Genomic DNA, 18,061 nt, shown 5'->3' on the forward strand with positions numbered 1-18,061 from the left:
TTTGTGAGTTTGAAAACAAAATGTTAACATAATCGGGCACTGTTACTGTTCCTGCAAAGTCTTTGCGAGACTGATGGCATCGCAAATCAAGAGATTCAGAGACACTAGGAAAGCGTGCAAACTGCTGTTTATTAACCGGAAGTGATCCCACAGCAAAAGTACTGGGGATGCATGCCAGGTTGCACAACCTGGAAATGAATGTGACGTCACAATATGTTACAATTCCCCCTTTAGAGATCAATGTGCGTCGGTGCACAGCATGTGTGGCTCAAATGCCGAACAGCAGAGGGTGGTTCGGTAATGACTCTGCTCACAGTGTGCGAAACATCCTTGACTGCAAAGTCACTGGTCAAGGGTGTGTCTGATGTAAGTTCTACGGGTGCAGGTGCAGGTGTGGATACGGGAGGTGACACAGGCTATATTATCAGGTCAGGCCAGATCAGATCTGTGACTTGTTACAGCCACGGGTACCATGTAAACCTGTAATAATTTGTTTCATGGTCGGGATGTTGCCAACGAAACCATCTCCTCCACCAGATTTCCTGCTAAGGAGGGTGTATGGATAGGGATAACCAACAGGATTAAAAGCAAAAGCTGTTGAAGGGTGGAGGAGCTCTTTGTGCACCAACGGCCATCCCTATCTGGTGGCCAACTGTGTCTGTTGATGTCCTCCTGCAGTTGGGTTACCTTTTTCGAGGAGGTTTGTGGCAGGATTTGCACTCTGGCCACCGTAATACACTTCATTCCGCAAAACATACAAAAAACGCAAAAGAAACTGAAAACTCACTCTGTGAGAGTACCTCCTGTGCAGCTGTCCTTTGCAGGGCAGCTCACCAGATGATGGAATTGGGGCAAAGCCTTTGGGACCCCCATTCTTTGATGATAGGAGGAAAAGCACAGGGTAACATTGCTGGGTCGGTTGCGGTAGTGTGTCTCAGGGTGATGCTGAGGTGTCGTCCACCAGACAGCGCTGTCATCGAGTTAACCTGAGGCGGTACCTTTGGGTGGGTGCCTGGAATGTCCTCACTCTAAGAGAGGATTACCACATGTCCCTGTTATTATCTGAGCTCCATTGTTTGAACATCAGTATTACAGCACTCTCTGAAGTTTAGAGACCGTATAATGGAGAGATCATGGCAGGTGGTTACACCGACTAATAGTCTGGTTGCTCTGATGGTTTCCACACCCAAGTAGTTGCTGTTGCTATGTCCAATAAGCTGAATCCAATGATAATTGAGGCAACACCAGTCAATGAGCGTTTTATGAGAATGTGGATTCATCACTCTTTGGGTGTCATGTCCCTGGTCTCTGTATGTGCTTCGATTGAGGCGGTTGATCTCACTGTGAAGGACGCATTATATTCCGCCCTCAAGTCTGTGGTTGATCAGTGCCCCAGGTGAAATACTCTTCGCATGTTGGGAGATTTCAATGTATCAACTGGCACTGATAGGGATGGTTATGAGACGTGTGCTGGACAACCATGGGTCTGGAACTATGAACAAGAATAGTACTAAGTTTCTTGACTCTGCAAGAAGTCATGGACTTTGGGTGGCCGGTTCATGGTTTCATCATGCACAGGATCATCGCTGGACTTGGTATTCCAACGCTGGTGGTGAGACAAAGGAGATTAACCATGTGCTCTTTGATGGTCACTGGAGGATGATCCAGAACAGCAGGGTCTACCGGAGTGCTCAGTTCCTCAATAACGACCACAATATTTTTGCAGCAACTCTGAAGTTGCAGCTTAAATCCAGGAAAATGGTACCATCCCAGCCTAGGCTGGATGTTGGCAAGCTCAAGGATGAGAGGGTAGCTGAGGAGTTTGCAAAGAGGCTGTGGGGTTTGTGTGTTTTGGGGAATCCTGAAGAGTTGTGGAGTACCTTCTACTCTACCATCCTTGATGTTGCCAGCGGATGTCTTCGAACCCACTGCCAGGCAAAGAAGAACTTTGTCTCCCAAGGGACACTGGATACCATTGACCAGAGTCGCAAGGCCAGGTTTAATGGCAGATCTGAGCTGTTCAGGGAGCTGAGGCATAAAACTGTACATTCTCTAAGGGTGGACAAGGAGGTTTGTGTGCGAGGAATCTGTGAGGGGGTGCAGCATCACCTGTGGTAAAGTGATTCTCGGCCTGGTTACACAGGAATTTGTGCCTTTCATTCCTCCAAGCCCATCCCTTGGTGTACTGCAGTTCGAGCGAAGGGTGGTGAACTCTTGAAAGAAGAGGCCGAAGTGAAGACTAGCGGGGCTGATTACTTTGAGTGGCTGCACCAGGATCACCCACCAGCTGTTGAGTTGGATGTCGGGGTGTTACTATTCCTATTGCTGACCCTCCAATCAACTGTGAACCGCCTTCATTTGTGGAAACACAGGCTGCAGTGAACCAGTTGAAAGAGAGTAAAGCTCCTGGGATCTGTGGCATCCATGCTGAACTTCTCAAGGCTGGTGGAACTGCTGTACTTGTATTGTTGCATGCAGTTCTGTGCTCTGCCTGTAAGACAGGCATCATCACAATCGACTGGAAGTAGTGCATTGCCTTCCCTCTCTGGAAAGGGAAGGGTGATCACCAGGACTACAACTACCAAAGGGTGATGCTGCTCTAATTGCCTGGCAAGGTCTTTCTTGGATTATATTTATAGGGTTCTCCAACATCTACTTGAGCACCAGTGCCCAGAGCAGTCGGGGTTTACATGAAGGAGGTCGATGATTAACCATATCCTTGATATTCGGGTCCTCACCGAATGCAGGAGAAGTTTCAATGGAGGCTGCTCACAGCTTGTGTTGATCTCACAAAGTGTTCAGTGAATCGTGATGCCCTCTGGAGGATTCTCGTTCTTCGTGGGGTGCCACCAAAACTTATCAATCTGATATCTGAACTATACTCTGGTACTGAGAGTGCTGTGAGATGCTGTGGTTGCATCTCCGACTTATTTCCAGTTGGTACTGGAGTTCATCCGGGTGTCTGTTAGCCCACACATTTTTCAGTTCTTGCATGGACTGAATTCAGGGGAGGATGTTGGAGAGATCAAGCTGCAATGCATCATTTGGGAATGTCAAGATCTCTGACCTTGATTTTGCAGATGATGCATTCATCTTTGCAGTGACTCAAAATATCCCGATGTCCTCCAATCACTGAATGTGGAGTTGGATCCATTGGGATTATGGGTCCATGCATCAAAATTAAGATCCAGGCTTTCAATTACATCTTGGATGCTGCAATCTTCTCTGTCCCTGTTTGTGGTGAGGAAGTTGAGGTCACAGAGCGATTCACTTACCTTGGCAGTGATATTCATGTCTCCGCATGTTGTGAACCGAAGGTCCATAGACATCTGAGATGGGCATGGGTAGTCATGTACTCACTGGATAACAGGGTGTGGGCCCTGTCGGTTCCTTTGCAGGAGGACGAAAGCCCAAGTCTTTCAGGCATTTGCACTTCCAGTCTTGCTCTACGGATATGAGATTTGGACTCTGACCAAGAATCTGAGACAGAGGATTAACTCCTTCAGTTCCAGGTCTCTTCAGAGAATCATTATCTATTGCTGGTCAGACTTTGTGTTCTACAAGAATTTGCTGAAAGAGACTCAGATGAGATTTGTTACCTGAATACTATGTGTGTGTCTGCTGTGGCTGTATGAACATGTGGCTCATTTCCCTGATGCTGATTCTGTTCACCAGATTCTCCGCATGGTCGCCTGGTGGCTGGAGGAAGCCAACGGGCTGACCACATGCCTAATAGTTGCAGCAGGTTCATCGTCATCTCAAGGAGATGGGGATGGGCCAGGCATCTGCCTGGGGGATGGCCAGACAGAGACCCATGGAATACCAGCAGAAAGTGGATGCAGTGACGCGCTGTTTCAGTGCATGCTTCCATACCTGACAGAAGAGGCGCCCTCTGGGATGGTTGAACAGGTTGCGGAATAAAAACAGGTGGTTCTGCTGGGTTGGAACGGTGCAACTTGAGTTGGTCATTGTGCTTCCACTGAAATCGACCATCAGTCAGTTTGACTAGGAACATTTGACTAGCAATACTCTCATTAATCACCCCAGATGACCACTTCACACCGAAGCTGGCATTGAGAATGAACACAGGATCATTTACATTCATTTCATGATTCACAGATGTAGAGTCATGATAATTTCTTCACTTCGACATTGACAACAGTATCTGTGTGTACAAGTGATAAACTTGTCAAGTGAGATATGTATATATATATATATATATATATATATATATATATATATATATATATATATATATATATATATATATATATATATATATATATATATATATATGCATACTTTTTTAAAATACATACTCCAGAGGACATCAACATTGACACAGGAGAACGACATCAACATGGTTCGGTCTCGGTCCTTTAGTTCCAGTGAAAGGAAATCTTAATGCTCCAGACAATGACATTCTAGACGATTCTGTGCTTCCAACTTTGTTGAAACAGTTTTGGGAAGGCTCTTTCCTGTTTCAGCATGACAATGCCCAATGCCCAAAGCGAGGTCCATACAGAAATGGTTTGTTGAGATCGGTGTGGAAGAACTTGACTGGCCTGCACAGAGCCCCGACCTCAATCCCACTGAACACCTTTGGGATGAAATGGAACACCGACCGTGAGCCAGACCTCATCGACCAACATCAGTGCTCGACCTCACGAATGCTATTGTGGCTGAATGGAGGCAAATCCCCAGAGCAATGTTCCAACATCTCATGGAAAGCCTTCCCAGAAGATTGGAGGCTGTTATAGCAGCAAAGGGGGGACCAACTCCATATTAATGCCCATAATTTTGGAATGAGAAGTTGGACGAGCAGGTTTCCACATACTTTTGGCCATGTAGTGTATTTACGGATACTTTCCAATGGTTCTGTAATTTTTCCCAGTGTATCGGCTTTGATGTTTGTTGGCACACAAAATTTCAGCTTTTTACATCATATGGAAGGTAAAGAACAATAATATCAGTCAGTCAGTGAGTGAGTCAGGATTGGTTAGAATGATCTTTCTCTATCGAATATATATATATATATATATATATATATATATATATATATATATATATATATATATATATATATATATATATATATATATATATATATTTCTGCTGTTTCGCCAAGTTAGGGGGTTTGATCTGTATATCTACATTAAGTCATATATTTTACATCCATCTGTTTTACATCCATCCCTATCCCCCTCTCCCCCACCCCTGTCCTCCCACCTCTATCCCACTCTCAGATCCGTCTCCCTCTTCCCCTCTCCACCTCTCCTCACCTCCGTCCTCTTTCTCTCCTCTCTCTCCCTCTCTTCCGTCCCTCCTCTATTCTTCCCCTCCCACCACTCTACCTCTTTCTCTCCCCCACCCCCACCCCCTTAATATTCCCCTCAGTGAAGCGACAGGCAGTATTTGCTCGTGTGTATATATACACACACACACACACACACACACACACACACACACACACACACACACACACACACACACACACACACGCACACACACACACACACACACACACACACACACACACACACACACACACACACACACACACACACACACACATATATATATATATATATATATATATATATATATATATATATATATATATATATATACAAACTTTTTTTAAGAAGAAGAAGGCGCTTCCAAAGAACAGTAAAAAAACTCGATCGACTCCGCTAATTTGAACAAAAAAGCAAGAGCAGACCCGGTCTCAGGCAACGTTTCACCAGCTTCACAGCCGGCTTCATCAGGCGCTATAGACCCCGAGCCTCGGCACGTGGACGGTTTTTATTTTGATATGCCCGCACATTTCTGGTCATGTGCTGGTGCTCGAGGTCAAATGGAGGAGTGCTTTTCTATTATATTTTGCAAAAGCAAAATAAATGCGAAATCACATAACTGAATGGATGCTCTGCTCTTTTTTTGTTTTTACTTACACGTGATCTGGTGTTGTATGTTTTGTGAATGAGCACATGTTTGCGCTTGTTGTTGCTTTTGTGTTTTCGGGGCATGAACACAGCTGCTTTCGTGTCCGGGTTGGGCATGATGTGGTGTGTTGTGCACATGTGGATGTAGTGTTTGGGATTGAGTGTTGTTTGTTGCTCACGTTATCCAGCTGTTTGCACCATCCAGTTTTTACCATTTGCATTGGAGGTTTGTATTGTGTGGGTATGACCACCGTCTCCCCAGTTAAACCACCCTCTCGGCTCTTCACATGCCATGCCTCCAAAATCAATCTGTGTCGTTTGTTGGACGCAGTGTTGAGGACAGGGGTCCCATCAAAGTCAAATTTATGACCAGATTACAGGAAATAATGTGCTATGGCTGACTGGGTCACCTTTCCAAGCCTAATTGCTCTGTCATGTTCATCTAGCCATTGTTTTAAATTTCTTCCACTTTCACCAATGTAGAATTGGTCACAATCTTTGCATGACGAATGGTAAACCACTCCAGATTTATCACCAGTTGGTATTGGGTCCTTTAGTTTTGAAATGACATTATGGATGATGCGTGGAGGCTTGTATGATATGCCAGTCCATGTGCCACGTATTATCCTGCCAATCCTTTCAAAAATGCCCGGATAGTATGGCAGTACACGGTGCCCAAGATATGTCTCTGGCTCCTTCCGTTCTGTCTGTTTTGGTTCTTTCAAGTTTGGGAGTATCCCCTTGCTGTACCAATTTTTGAGCAGGACTCCTCCAAATAATCTGATTTCATTAATTGCCTCGGCTTTGTATGATGACACCTTCCATGCCAAGCTGCTGAGGTCCGTGCTCCATTGCATTTGTGGGAGATTGGGTTGTTAGAGTTAAAATCCAGGAATCTGCTGGTGTGAGTTAGTTTCCTGTAAACTGAGGTCTTTTCGGAGGCTTCAGGGCTTACGGTGAAACTCCACATCCAAAAACGCCAATTTGCTTTCTTTTTGTATTTCGATTGTGAAGTTAGTGCTGGGAATACCCGGACAAGTTGTCCCAGGAGGTGGTCTACCATGTTTGTATGCACAATGACGAAGGTGTCATCTACATATCTGTTCCAGTACCGTTGGAGCCAATTCTCATGAGACTCAATATCCTTCGTTTGAGTTTCTCCATCGCCAAATTAGCCACAACAGCAGAGACTGGTGAACCCATAGCTGTGCCAAATTTTCGTCGGTAGTGTGCACCGTCATAGATGAAGGTTGTGCTGTTCAGACACATCTCCAGCAAGCTCGCAACATCCTCAGGTGTTAGTTTGCTGTTCTGACAAGCCATTTTCCAATCGTTTGAATGATTCAACAGGTCGAGTGTGACGCTCACCGCTCCATCAACTGGGATGTTGGTGAAAAGGGAAACCACATAGAAAGATACCATCGTCTCATCATCTTGGATTCTAACCTCTCTTATCCTTGCGACAAATTCACCACTATTCTTTCCATTTTATCAGTCTTTCCTACAAGTCTGCCAAAGATATCTGCTAGAAAGCCTGACAATCGGTAAAATGGTGCATTAACAAAGGATACGATTGGTCTCAGCACTCCTCCATTTGACCTTGAGCACGAGCACGTGACCGGAAATGATCAGTCGTATCGAAATAAAAACCGGGTACGTGCCGAGGCTTGCGGTCGATTGTGCCTGAGGAAGCCGGCTGCGAAGCTGGTGAAACGCTGCCTGAAACCGGGTCTGCTCTTGCTTTTTTGTTCAAATTAGCAGAGTTGATCAAGTTTTTTACCTTTGGTTGGAAGCGCCTTCTTCTTGTTTAAAAATGAGTAATCCTAGCTGCCCCAATCATATATATATATATATATATATATATATATATATATATATATATATATATATATATATATATATATATATATATATATATATATATATATATATATATATATATATATATATATATGGTCGCAGGATTATAGCCACCCCGGCGAACCACCAGATGCGAAGGTGATGAGATGTCAACATGTCCACCCAGAATTTGCTTGTTCAACCAGTGACCAGGTGACAAATCGTCTCATTCTGATATAAACCGAGCACGTGCTGCGTCCTTCTCAGTCGACCCATTATCGGATTTTTCGGTCCAATTCACTTCCGCTTAATGGAGGGAGGTCTCCATACCCTGAATGACCACATTCAGGTTTTTTCATCAATACGAGCCTTGATCATGTTTAAATAAATTATTTTTTGCAAACTTATCCGAATTCCGAGGCAATCCAGAACCCGGGAATTTTTTGCCAAAGTTAACGGGTCAGATCCGAACCGAGTTTTTGCTACTGAGTCCCAGCACAAGAAGGAGATGAAATAAAAAGGGCAGTTGGAGACAAGAAAGGCAAACAGATATACAATGTATCAACTGAGCCACATATCGTTCGCATAATGAGTCGATGAAACATTCACAAGGAAGGAGGAATTCAGGGATGAGAATGGAACCTCAACCAAATTCGATCATCAATCCAGGGAGAGACCTGCACATGGAGTCGCATTGATTGCCATGAACAAGGCAACTTACGGAATCTTGGTGGACGTAGCGTACTTGATGGTGGATGTTGGGGTAGAATTCGTTGAGGAGCTTCTGTCTTCCACGTGCTTTCATCCTCTCAATCTGCACTTTAATTCTGCTTCCTTGACCGCTCACATTGACTCCAGGACCTGTGATGGTGGCTGTGAGAAAGGCAAAGAAGAAGGGATATTATTTAGCCATCTGTGCCCTCATCATTTCACAATGGTGGCGAATTGTGTTTTATCATTACAGTTTGAGATCTCATGGATTTGTAAGGAATAGTTCGATTTTTAAGTACATTTCAATTAAAGTGCCTCATGGCCAGAGACGTCCCATGATTGCAATGTGCCTCGGGGTGCTGTTCGTGTATTCATTCCCGACAGTCCATTCTACAGGCGAGATGCTCATCCCTCCCAAAACTTTTTTTTTAAATCCTGGATCCCCCACATGAATCATCGTTAACATCCAATCATAGAACCAGTTTGTTGCTTTCTCATCTGAGGTTCTTTCAAATTCAGTGAAAACTAGAAGGGCACTTGGCAGAGCTCACACCACTGCCACGCAAAACCTGATCCACGATAACATATTGGGCCAAACACATTTTTAAAATATCATTCTATACAGGACTATATCGTTTTTGGCCCGATCTCTCAATGGTGAAGAATCACTTTAAAAATTAAATAATTCTCGAATCCAGATTAGGATTCAGATCTTCACTAAAATTAAACCAATTCTTCCTCGTCACACACTCAACATGTCCACCAAGTTTCGTCCGAATCCGTACACAACTTGTTGAGATATCGCGCTATATATCATTTTTTGCCCGATCTCTCAATGGTGAAGAATCACTTAAAAATTCTTGTAGTCGGATCAGGATCCAGATCTTCAACAAAATGTAATCAGTTCGTCCTCGTCACACACCCAACCTGCCCAGCAAATTTCATTTGGATCTGCCCACAACTTTTTGAGATATCCTGCTCACAAAGAAATAGACAGACAAACACGAAAGAGTCAGGCAGAGCATGATACTTGCAAAATCCATGCCCTCTACAAAGGTTGCCATGGAAACGTCAAATTGTCCATTTCATTAAGATTAAAATTGACAATCTTAATCAAAGCTCAGGTCAATTGGATGAAAACTGATTCTTTTTCAGATTGAAATTGATTATTTTAGAAGCTTGACCTTGTGTTGACCTTTGACCATTTGACATCAAAATCAGTTGGTTTACAAATTCAGTGATGGACGATGCAATTGCTGTTTAATTTTCAAGTCAATCGGATGAAAAATGCCGATTTTAGAAATTTGACTTGAAAATGACCTTTGACCTTTGACCTCAAAATCAATAGGCTTCTCAATTGAGACGACCTCTACAACTTGGTAAAGTTTCATGACGATCGGTATTGAAATTGTGACCCGTAGGCAATTGAGAAACAGACAAACAGAGAGACAGACAGAATAACAAAATGGACTGACCAATATACTTGAAAAATCTTCAATTTTGCAAGTGACAAACAAAAAGACAAACAGGGGTGAAAACATAATCTTCTTCCACCTTCGGTGGCAGAGGTAACTAGTATTTTAGTGAGATGAAGATCTGTTTTGGGTAAGCTGAAGGGGAATTGATTAATGTGAAACGGATTGTAATTAATGTGAAACCATTTTGTTTCATTCTGGAGGCTATATTGTATCCTTGATGCCATGAGCAAGTGAGTTAATGATTGCTGTCAAAAGCAGGTCCTGTAGAACGCATCACTTCATTCGAATACCCTCCTACCCATCCCTAATTTCCTCTTGTTCACCAAAGATAAAAATCAGCAGCAATGTTTTCCCTTGGAATTTCATAAAAGTAAAGCATTCTTTTTGGATTATTTTCTTTTTTGGATTCATGCATTTATTTTGGATGTTCTTATCCCGCAATGATTGGTTACATTCCACCTGTACTTTTGAAACCAGGCATCTATTGAAAACGAACAACCGAAATTGTTAAGACTTGTACCATAACCGAGATAGCAAAATCACCAAAGATGATCATTCTTTATTTGTATGTAGCCTGTGGCTACTTGGCTGCATCATTTTTCTGGAAGCACAGTTGTGCCACTGATGCAGTGCCCTCTGTTACCAGTAAGTTGGTACTCATTTTGTCAACCTTGGAAGGACGACAGGCTGAGTTAACCAACATGGTTGTGATTCAACAGAACAACAGAGGCTTGAATACAAGACCCCAGGATCTCAAGACAGCTACCGTAACAGTTAAACCAACACCAGGCTTATCTTACTAGAATTCACCGTCTGTCCGTCTGTCTGTTCCCAGGTACCGCAAAAACGGCTGAACCAATCGCAACCATTTTATGGGTGTGTAATCCTGGGACCCCTTGGAGTAAAATAGGCATTAACATGACCCCCCTGACAGCTCCCGAAGGGAGCGGGTGTGTCTCGTGATCATAATGATGAAAGGAATAAGTTGATTATTTCCTCCACCACGGAAGGTGAAGGAGGTTATGTTTTCACCCCTTTTTGTCTGTTTGTTTGTTACTTGCAAAATCGAAGATTTTTCAAGTATATTGGTTGATCGATTTTGTTATTCTGTCTGTCTGATTGTTGCCTGCAGGTCACAATTTCAAACGTCTTCACGAAACTTCACCACATGGTAGAGTTTGTGAAAAGGAAGAAGCCTATTGTTTTTGAGGTTAAAAGTCAACATAGGTCAAAGGTCAACAACTTAGGTGAGATTTCTAAAATCCTCAATTTTTATCCGATTGACTTGAAATTTGAAGAGGATTTATACTTCAGGTCATTGAATTCAACCAGACAATTATTTTTGAGGTCAACACAGACCAAAAGTTCAAAATCGGCCCAAGGTCAACAACTATGGAAGTATTTCTAAATCCTCAATTTTCATCCGATTGACCTGAAATTTGAAGAGGATATATATTTCAGGTCATTGAATTCAAGCAGCCAATTATTTTTGAGGTCAACATCGACCAAATGGTCAACATAGGCCCAAGGTCAACAACGAGGGTGGTATTTATAAAATTGTCAATTTTCATCTCATTGACTTGAAATTTGAAGATAATTTATATTTCAGGTCACTGAATTCAACCACCAATTATTTTTGAGGTCCACCTGACCAAAAGGTCAACATAGGCTGAATTTCTAAAATTGTGAATTTTAATCCGATTGATTTGAAATTTGAAGAAGATTTATATTTCATGTCATTGAATTTGACGAGCCAATTATTTTTGAGCTCAACATGAACCTAAAGGTCAACATCGGCCAAAGGTCAACAACTGAGTTGGTATTTCTAAAATTCTCAATTTTCATCTGATTGACTTGAAATTTGAAGAGGAATTTTTTTCAGGTCACGGAATTTACCCAGCCAATTATTTTTGAGGTCCACATCGACGAAAAGGTCAACATAGGCGCAAGGTCAACAACCAAGGTGGTATTTATAAAATCCGCAATTTTCATCTCATTAACTTGAAATTTGAAGAGAGTTTATATTTCAGGTCACTGAATTCAACTAGCCAATTATTTTTGAGGTCAACATAAACCAAAAGGTCAGCATAGGCAAAAGGTCAACAACTAAGGAGGTATTTCTAAAATCCTCAATTTTCATCTCATTGATTTGAAATTTGAAGAGGATTTGCATATCAGGTCACTGAATTCAACCACCAATTATTTTCGAGGTCAACATTGGCCAAAAGGTCAACATGTGCCGACTTTCTAAAATTGTCAACTTTCATCCGATTGACTTGAATTTTGAAGAGGATATATATTTCAGGTCACTGCATTCAACTAGCCAATTATTTTTGAGGTCAACATCGACAAAAAAGGTCAACATCGGCCGAATTTCTAAAATTGTCAATTTTCATCCGATTCACTTGAAATTTGAAGAGGACTTGCACATTTGGTCATTGAATTCAACCACCAATTATTTTTTAGGTCAAATTTGTTTTATGGATTTTGCAAGTTCCGTGCTCTGCATGATGTCTTCTTCCTGTTTGTTTGTTTGTTTGTGTGCAGGGTATCTCAAAAAGGTTGTGGACAGATCCAGATGAAATTGATTCGGCAGGTTAGGTGTAATACAAGGACGAATTGTTTACATTTTAATGAAGATCCGGATCCGGATCCGGCTACTAGAATTTTTTAAATTATTATTCACCATTGATAGGGCCAAAAACCATACAAAAATCACGATATCTCAAAAAGTTGTGGACAGATTCGGACGAAACTTGGTGGACAAGTTGGTTCTGGAACAAGAACGATTCGATTAAATTTTGGTGAAGATCTGAATCCAGATTCGAGAATTTTTCATGTGATTCTTCACCATTGAGAGATAGGGCCAAACTAATATATAGCACATCTCAAAAAGTTGTGGATGGATTCAGATGAAACTTGTTGGACAGCTTGTGTGTATGACAACAAAGAATGATTCGATTTTGATGAAGATCCGATTCTGGGTCTGGATTCAAGAATTATTTAATTTTTAAAGTGATTCTTCAGTATTGAGAGATCCAGCCAAAAACGATATATAGCATATTTCAAAAATATATTGGGACCGATATATTTTATACATGCAAATATCTTTCTGCTAACTCATCTTTGTTATTGTCCTCCACCCTTTTAACAAGGTCAGAGACAAGGACATTAAAATGAGCTCCGTCTGACCGACTGACCGGCAACCGATCGATCATCAGCCCATGCATTTTTGTGGACGCGACTTTTCAAAAACCATTGAAAATTTCGCTTTCATATTGCAGATATCTATTCCTCATGACATTATCTCAACCTGATTAGATCACGGCAGTGATTGGCTAAATTATGTTGCCACGACAACCATCTCGGTAACTTCACTTGTGTACGCGATATTTCAAAAACAGTTCAACATTTAGCTTTCATATTACACAGATCTATTCCCCAAACCACCGAAAAGGTGCGGAACCTACATTGTCAGCTCCTTGTTACAAACAAAAACAACTTTTTCACCCACTCGAGAAGTAACAGACGTTGTATGCGAAGTCAAATCATTTCAAAGTTACATGAAATCTGCTCACACAAACTATCCGAGTTAGGTGAACCTTAAGAGGTCTGGAGTGAACACTTTCAGTTGAAAAAAATAAAAAATTAAAGTCAGGTTTCCATCTTTCCAAAACATATTAAGTCCACCCCTTCCCCTGTATATAGCAATTGCTCCCAATCGCTCACGGACCAGTGACTTACTGTTGGCCAGACCTCTGAAAAGCACATTCGGAGTCCAGCGAGAGGATGCATCACCATGCTGCGCCCGCATCCTTATACTATATATAAGGAAAGGCTCGCATTTGTTTGTGAAGTCACAAGAGACGCCAGTCACATTTGTACATTCCTCAATGTTGTACCAATGTTCTTGCGTTTCATACCTGGAAATGACAAGCAAAGAGAGGAATACTCCTGTGAAAAATTATTCTCCCAATTTTAATGGCAACTTATATTTTCAAAGCCTGAGAGGGATCCCCAGATCCTTGACAGGGATCCCCAGAGAGGGATCAGTTTTTGCACCTTTTTTGTGCAGAGCGGTGACGTTATCTGTTGATCAAGCAAATGGCAGATGACCTTGAGCAAATGAGAGGGTGAATAGAACAGCGAGAGTGTGAGTAAGAGCAGCAGAGCAGATTTTTAGGACACGTGGGCTGATGCCGTCTGGACCGGTTGCAGAATCAGAGTTGAGGTTTGATAGCAAAATCTCCACCTTGTCAGGAGAAAGGGACACAAAGTCCAAGAACAGGTGGGTGCAACTGGGTAAGGTGGGTACAGAAAGCGTTTTGTTTGGGACTCAAGATTTAGAAGCAAACACAGAGTTTAGGCATTCAGCCTTTTCATGTGCAGTGTCAGCTTTGCGGCCATTTGAGGTAAGGGAGTGGACGGAGGGGGAACGTACGCCAGAAACAGACTTCATTAGATGCCACCGGGATTGGGAGTAGGGAGAGAGGTTTGAGAGTTCAGACTTGAGATGAGAAAGATGGTGTTTTCTGGCTCTCCTGAGGGTCGACACACTTGTTCTGAGCTGTGTAGAAGGAACTGAGATTGTCTTCAGTAGAATTTGCCTTCAATAAGGCGAAGGCAAGTTGTTTCAGGTCAACTGCCTCATCACAAGCTTCAGTGTACCATGGGCAGGAGGAATGGTAGAATAACTCAAGATGAGAGGGGATAAATCTGTACAAGAGAGAAAGAGAGAAAGAGAGAAAGAGAGAAAGAAAGAGAGAAAGAGAGAGAGAAAGAGAGAAAGAAAGAGAGAGAGAGAAAAAGAAAGAGAGAAAGAGAGAGAGAAAAAGAAAGAGAGAAAGAGAGAAAGAGAGAAAGAGAGAAAGAGAGAAAGAGAGGAAGAGAGGAAGAGAGGAAGAGAGGAAGAGAGGAAGAGAGGAAGAGAGGAAGAGAGGAAGAGAGGAAGAGAGAGAGAGAGAGAAAGAGAGAAAGAGAGAAAGAGAGAAAGACAGAAAGAGAGAAAGAGAGAAAGAGAGAAAGAGAGAAAGAGAGAAAGAGAGAAAGAGAGAAAGAGAGAAAGAGAGAAAGAGAGAAAGAGAGAAAGAGAGAAAGAGAGAAAGAGAGAAAGAGAGAAAGAGAGAAAGAGAGAAAGAGAGAAAGAGAGAAAGAGAGAAAGAGAGAAAGAGAGAAAGAGAGAAAGAGAGAAAGAGAGAAAGAGAGAAAGAGAGAAAGAGAGAAAGAGAGAAAGAGAGAAAGAGAGAAAGAGAGAAAGAGAGAAAGAGAGAAAGAGAGAAAGAGAGAAAGAGAGAAAGAGAGAAAGAGAGAAAGAGAGAAAGAGAGAAAGAGAAAAGAGAGAAAGAGAGAAAGAGAGAAAGAGAGAAAGAGAGAAAGAGAGAAAGAGAGAAAGAGAGAAAGAGAGAAAGAGAGAAAGAGAGAAAGAGAGAAAGAGAGAAAGAGAGAAAGAGAGAAAGAGAGAAAGAGAGAAAGAGAGAAAGAGAGAAAGAGAGAAAGAGAGAAAGAGAGAAAGAGAGAAAGAGAGAAAGAGAGAAAGAGAGAAAGAGAGAAAGAGAGAAAGAGAGAAAGAGAGAAAGAGAGAAAGAGAGAAAGAGAGAAAGAGAGAAAGAGAGAAAGAGAGAAAGAGAGAAAGAGAGAAAGAGAGAAAGAGAGAAAGAGAGAAAGAGAGAAAGAGAGAAAGAGAAAGAGAGAGAGAGAGAGAGAGAGAGAGAGAGAGAGAGAGAGAGAGAGAGAGAGAGAGAGAGAGAGAGAGAGAGAGAGAGAGAGAGAGAGAGAGAGAGAGAGAGAAATTTTGTTTGAAACATTTTCCAGGATGAGTTGATGTCAGAGAAAGTAGAAATGGGAGACCAGAATAGAAGGTTGATGGCTGCTTGAAGACCCTGCCAGTCGGCCTGAGTGAAGTGCCAGACTCTTCGATGCTGAGATGGTTATCTAATAACAGCCAGAGAGATGACCGCTTTAACAAGCATGTGGTCAGATGAACCGATTGGAGGAAGAACAGCAGATATTTTCAGTGAAATTTGTCAAAATCAGATCCAGAAGAGATGGAGTAACGTTGGTTGAGATCCGGGTCAGGAAGTTGACAGATTGAGTCAGTCCCAATGAGTCGAGGAAGTCCATTGCTGAAGTGCCATGGCAGGTGAGAGAGGTACCCACACCCAGCCAACTGGCATGATGACACTTGAAGTCAATGCATATGAGGAAGAAAGAGTTTACATGAGTGGATAGAAGTTGGTCCAAGTTTCCGGATAGTGAGGTGTAAATGGAGTCATCACTGTTTGGTGGACGACACGATACACATGTAATCATGAGGTGGGAGTGAAGGGGAAGCCGTAGCCCGAAGTATTATTGGGTTGTGGGGTGGAGAGGGAGAGTCTTTGATGAAGAGAGCAACTCTGCTGCCAGGATGAGGCTCAGGTCTGTCATACCGGAGAAGGAAGTAACCAGGGGGAGATACTTGGGAGTCAGAGAAGTCTTGAGGGAGGAAAGTTTCTGTTAGGTAGATTATCTCTGGTTTGTCAGTGGCAACCTGTATGGAGAGATCAATCAGGTTAGAGTGAAGGCCCCGGATTTTTAAGATCCACACTGTTAATGAAGAGGGAGGGGAGGAGGCTTTGGGTGCAGGGGAGGGGAAGGGTAGTGTGAGGTAGGAGAGGTGGAGGTAGTGAGCATTGTTGTCAGTTGATAACAAATTGTAGAAGAGCTAGGGGAGAAGGTCATATGAGGAGGAGGACAAAGGGCTCGGTGGTGAAGGGATGAGTAGCAGTGGGGAGTAATAAGAGAGGGGGAAAAGGGAAGTGAGAGATTCGAGGAGGTGGGGGAATGAGCTAGGAGAGAGAGGTTGCGTGAAGGAGGCAGCTTTGTCGATGTAAAGGGGGCAGCTTTGAGAAGGGGGAGTGAGGGGTGAGATTTGAAAGGGAAGGATAAGGTGGGAGACTTGACAGAGAACGGTGAGAGGGAAGAATTGAGGGACAAAGGTGTGGGGAGAGCTTTTGAGAAAGGTGAGCGGGAAGCTTGGAGGCGGGAGAGAGAGAAGGTTGCCTTGAAGAGGGAGGTGGGGGTTGATTGGCAAGAGGGGAGTGATGGGGAAACTTTGAGGGAGAGGGGAGATGACGAGATCAGGCATGCCTATGGGTGCAGAGGGAGAAGGGAGCGGCGGGGAGAGGGGAAGGATAAGACTGGGTGGAGGCATTGTGTAGATGGGAGCAGGTAGGAGGAGGAACAAAAATTTAGTGGGTGGGAAAAGGGGGACAGCTTTGAGAAGGGGGAGTGGGGAGACTTGAAGGGGAGGGGCAAGGGGGAGATTTGAATGGGAAGGGCAAGGGAGGGACATTTGTGGGAGAAGTGGAGGTGGAGAAGTGAAGTGGAGGGGGGGGAATTGAGAAAGAAAGGTGTGGGGGGAGCTTTTGAGAAGGGTGAGGGGGGAAGCTTGTGAGTGGAAGAGAGTGGTTTGCTTTGAAGAGAGAGAAGGTGGCTGAATTGAGAGGGAGTGATGAGAGGGAAGCTTTGATAGGGAGGGGAATCGATGAGTGCAGGCACGGTCATGGAGGATGTGGTAGAAGGGAGGAGTGAGGAGACGGGGAGGATGCCACTGGGTCGTGGTATGGTAGAGGTGGGAGCGGGCAGGGGGAGGAACAAGATTTGAGGGGGTGGGAAGGTGGGGAGATGTGATGAGAGGAAAGAGAGAGCATGTTGGAGATATTGAGCATTGTGCTGAATGAGAGTGTGAGAAATTTGAAAAACATACAGTTTGGGATATCAGGGGGAGAGCTGGTGGTAAGGCAGAGGACAGTGGAGAGATGTGAGGATGGTGGGAAAGGTGAGAGGAGTAAGGAGGGGGTATAACAGGGAAGGAGTTGGGAAGGGATAGATTTAAGGAGTTGGGATGAATTTGCACTGAAGTTGGAAAAAAAAGAACGATTAATAATGGAAGACAAACAAGTATTGCTGAATGGACATTGGGACCATACTCTCTGCAGGGCATTGGTGCTGCTTAAGCAGTCTCTTTGGCTATTGGGTATGATCCTGGACGGGTCGCCACTCCGACACAGTATACCAGCATGCTGGCACTCATTTTGCCGACCTCGG

General features: G+C 43.2%; 1 protein-coding gene across 1 annotated transcript in view; it reads right to left on the minus strand.

Annotated features, from left to right (window-relative positions):
- Positions 1–18,061, minus strand: part of LOC147010629 (interferon alpha/beta receptor 2-like) — a 38,687-nt gene that overhangs the window by 5,825 nt on the left and 14,801 nt on the right. The window contains exons 3-4 of the mRNA XM_085860586.1: positions 13,718–13,896; positions 8,506–8,657 (exon numbers count right to left, since the gene is read on the minus strand). Coding sequence (XP_085716712.1) covers positions 8,506–8,657; positions 13,718–13,896 — 331 coding nt within the window. The remainder of the gene's footprint in view (positions 1–8,505; positions 8,658–13,717; positions 13,897–18,061) is intronic.

This window comes from Eptatretus burgeri, chromosome 16 (genome assembly GCF_056783735.1).
Source record: "Eptatretus burgeri isolate ZD-2024b chromosome 16, Ebu_testis_v1, whole genome shotgun sequence".
Classification (NCBI taxonomy): domain Eukaryota; kingdom Metazoa; phylum Chordata; class Myxini; order Myxiniformes; family Myxinidae; genus Eptatretus; species Eptatretus burgeri.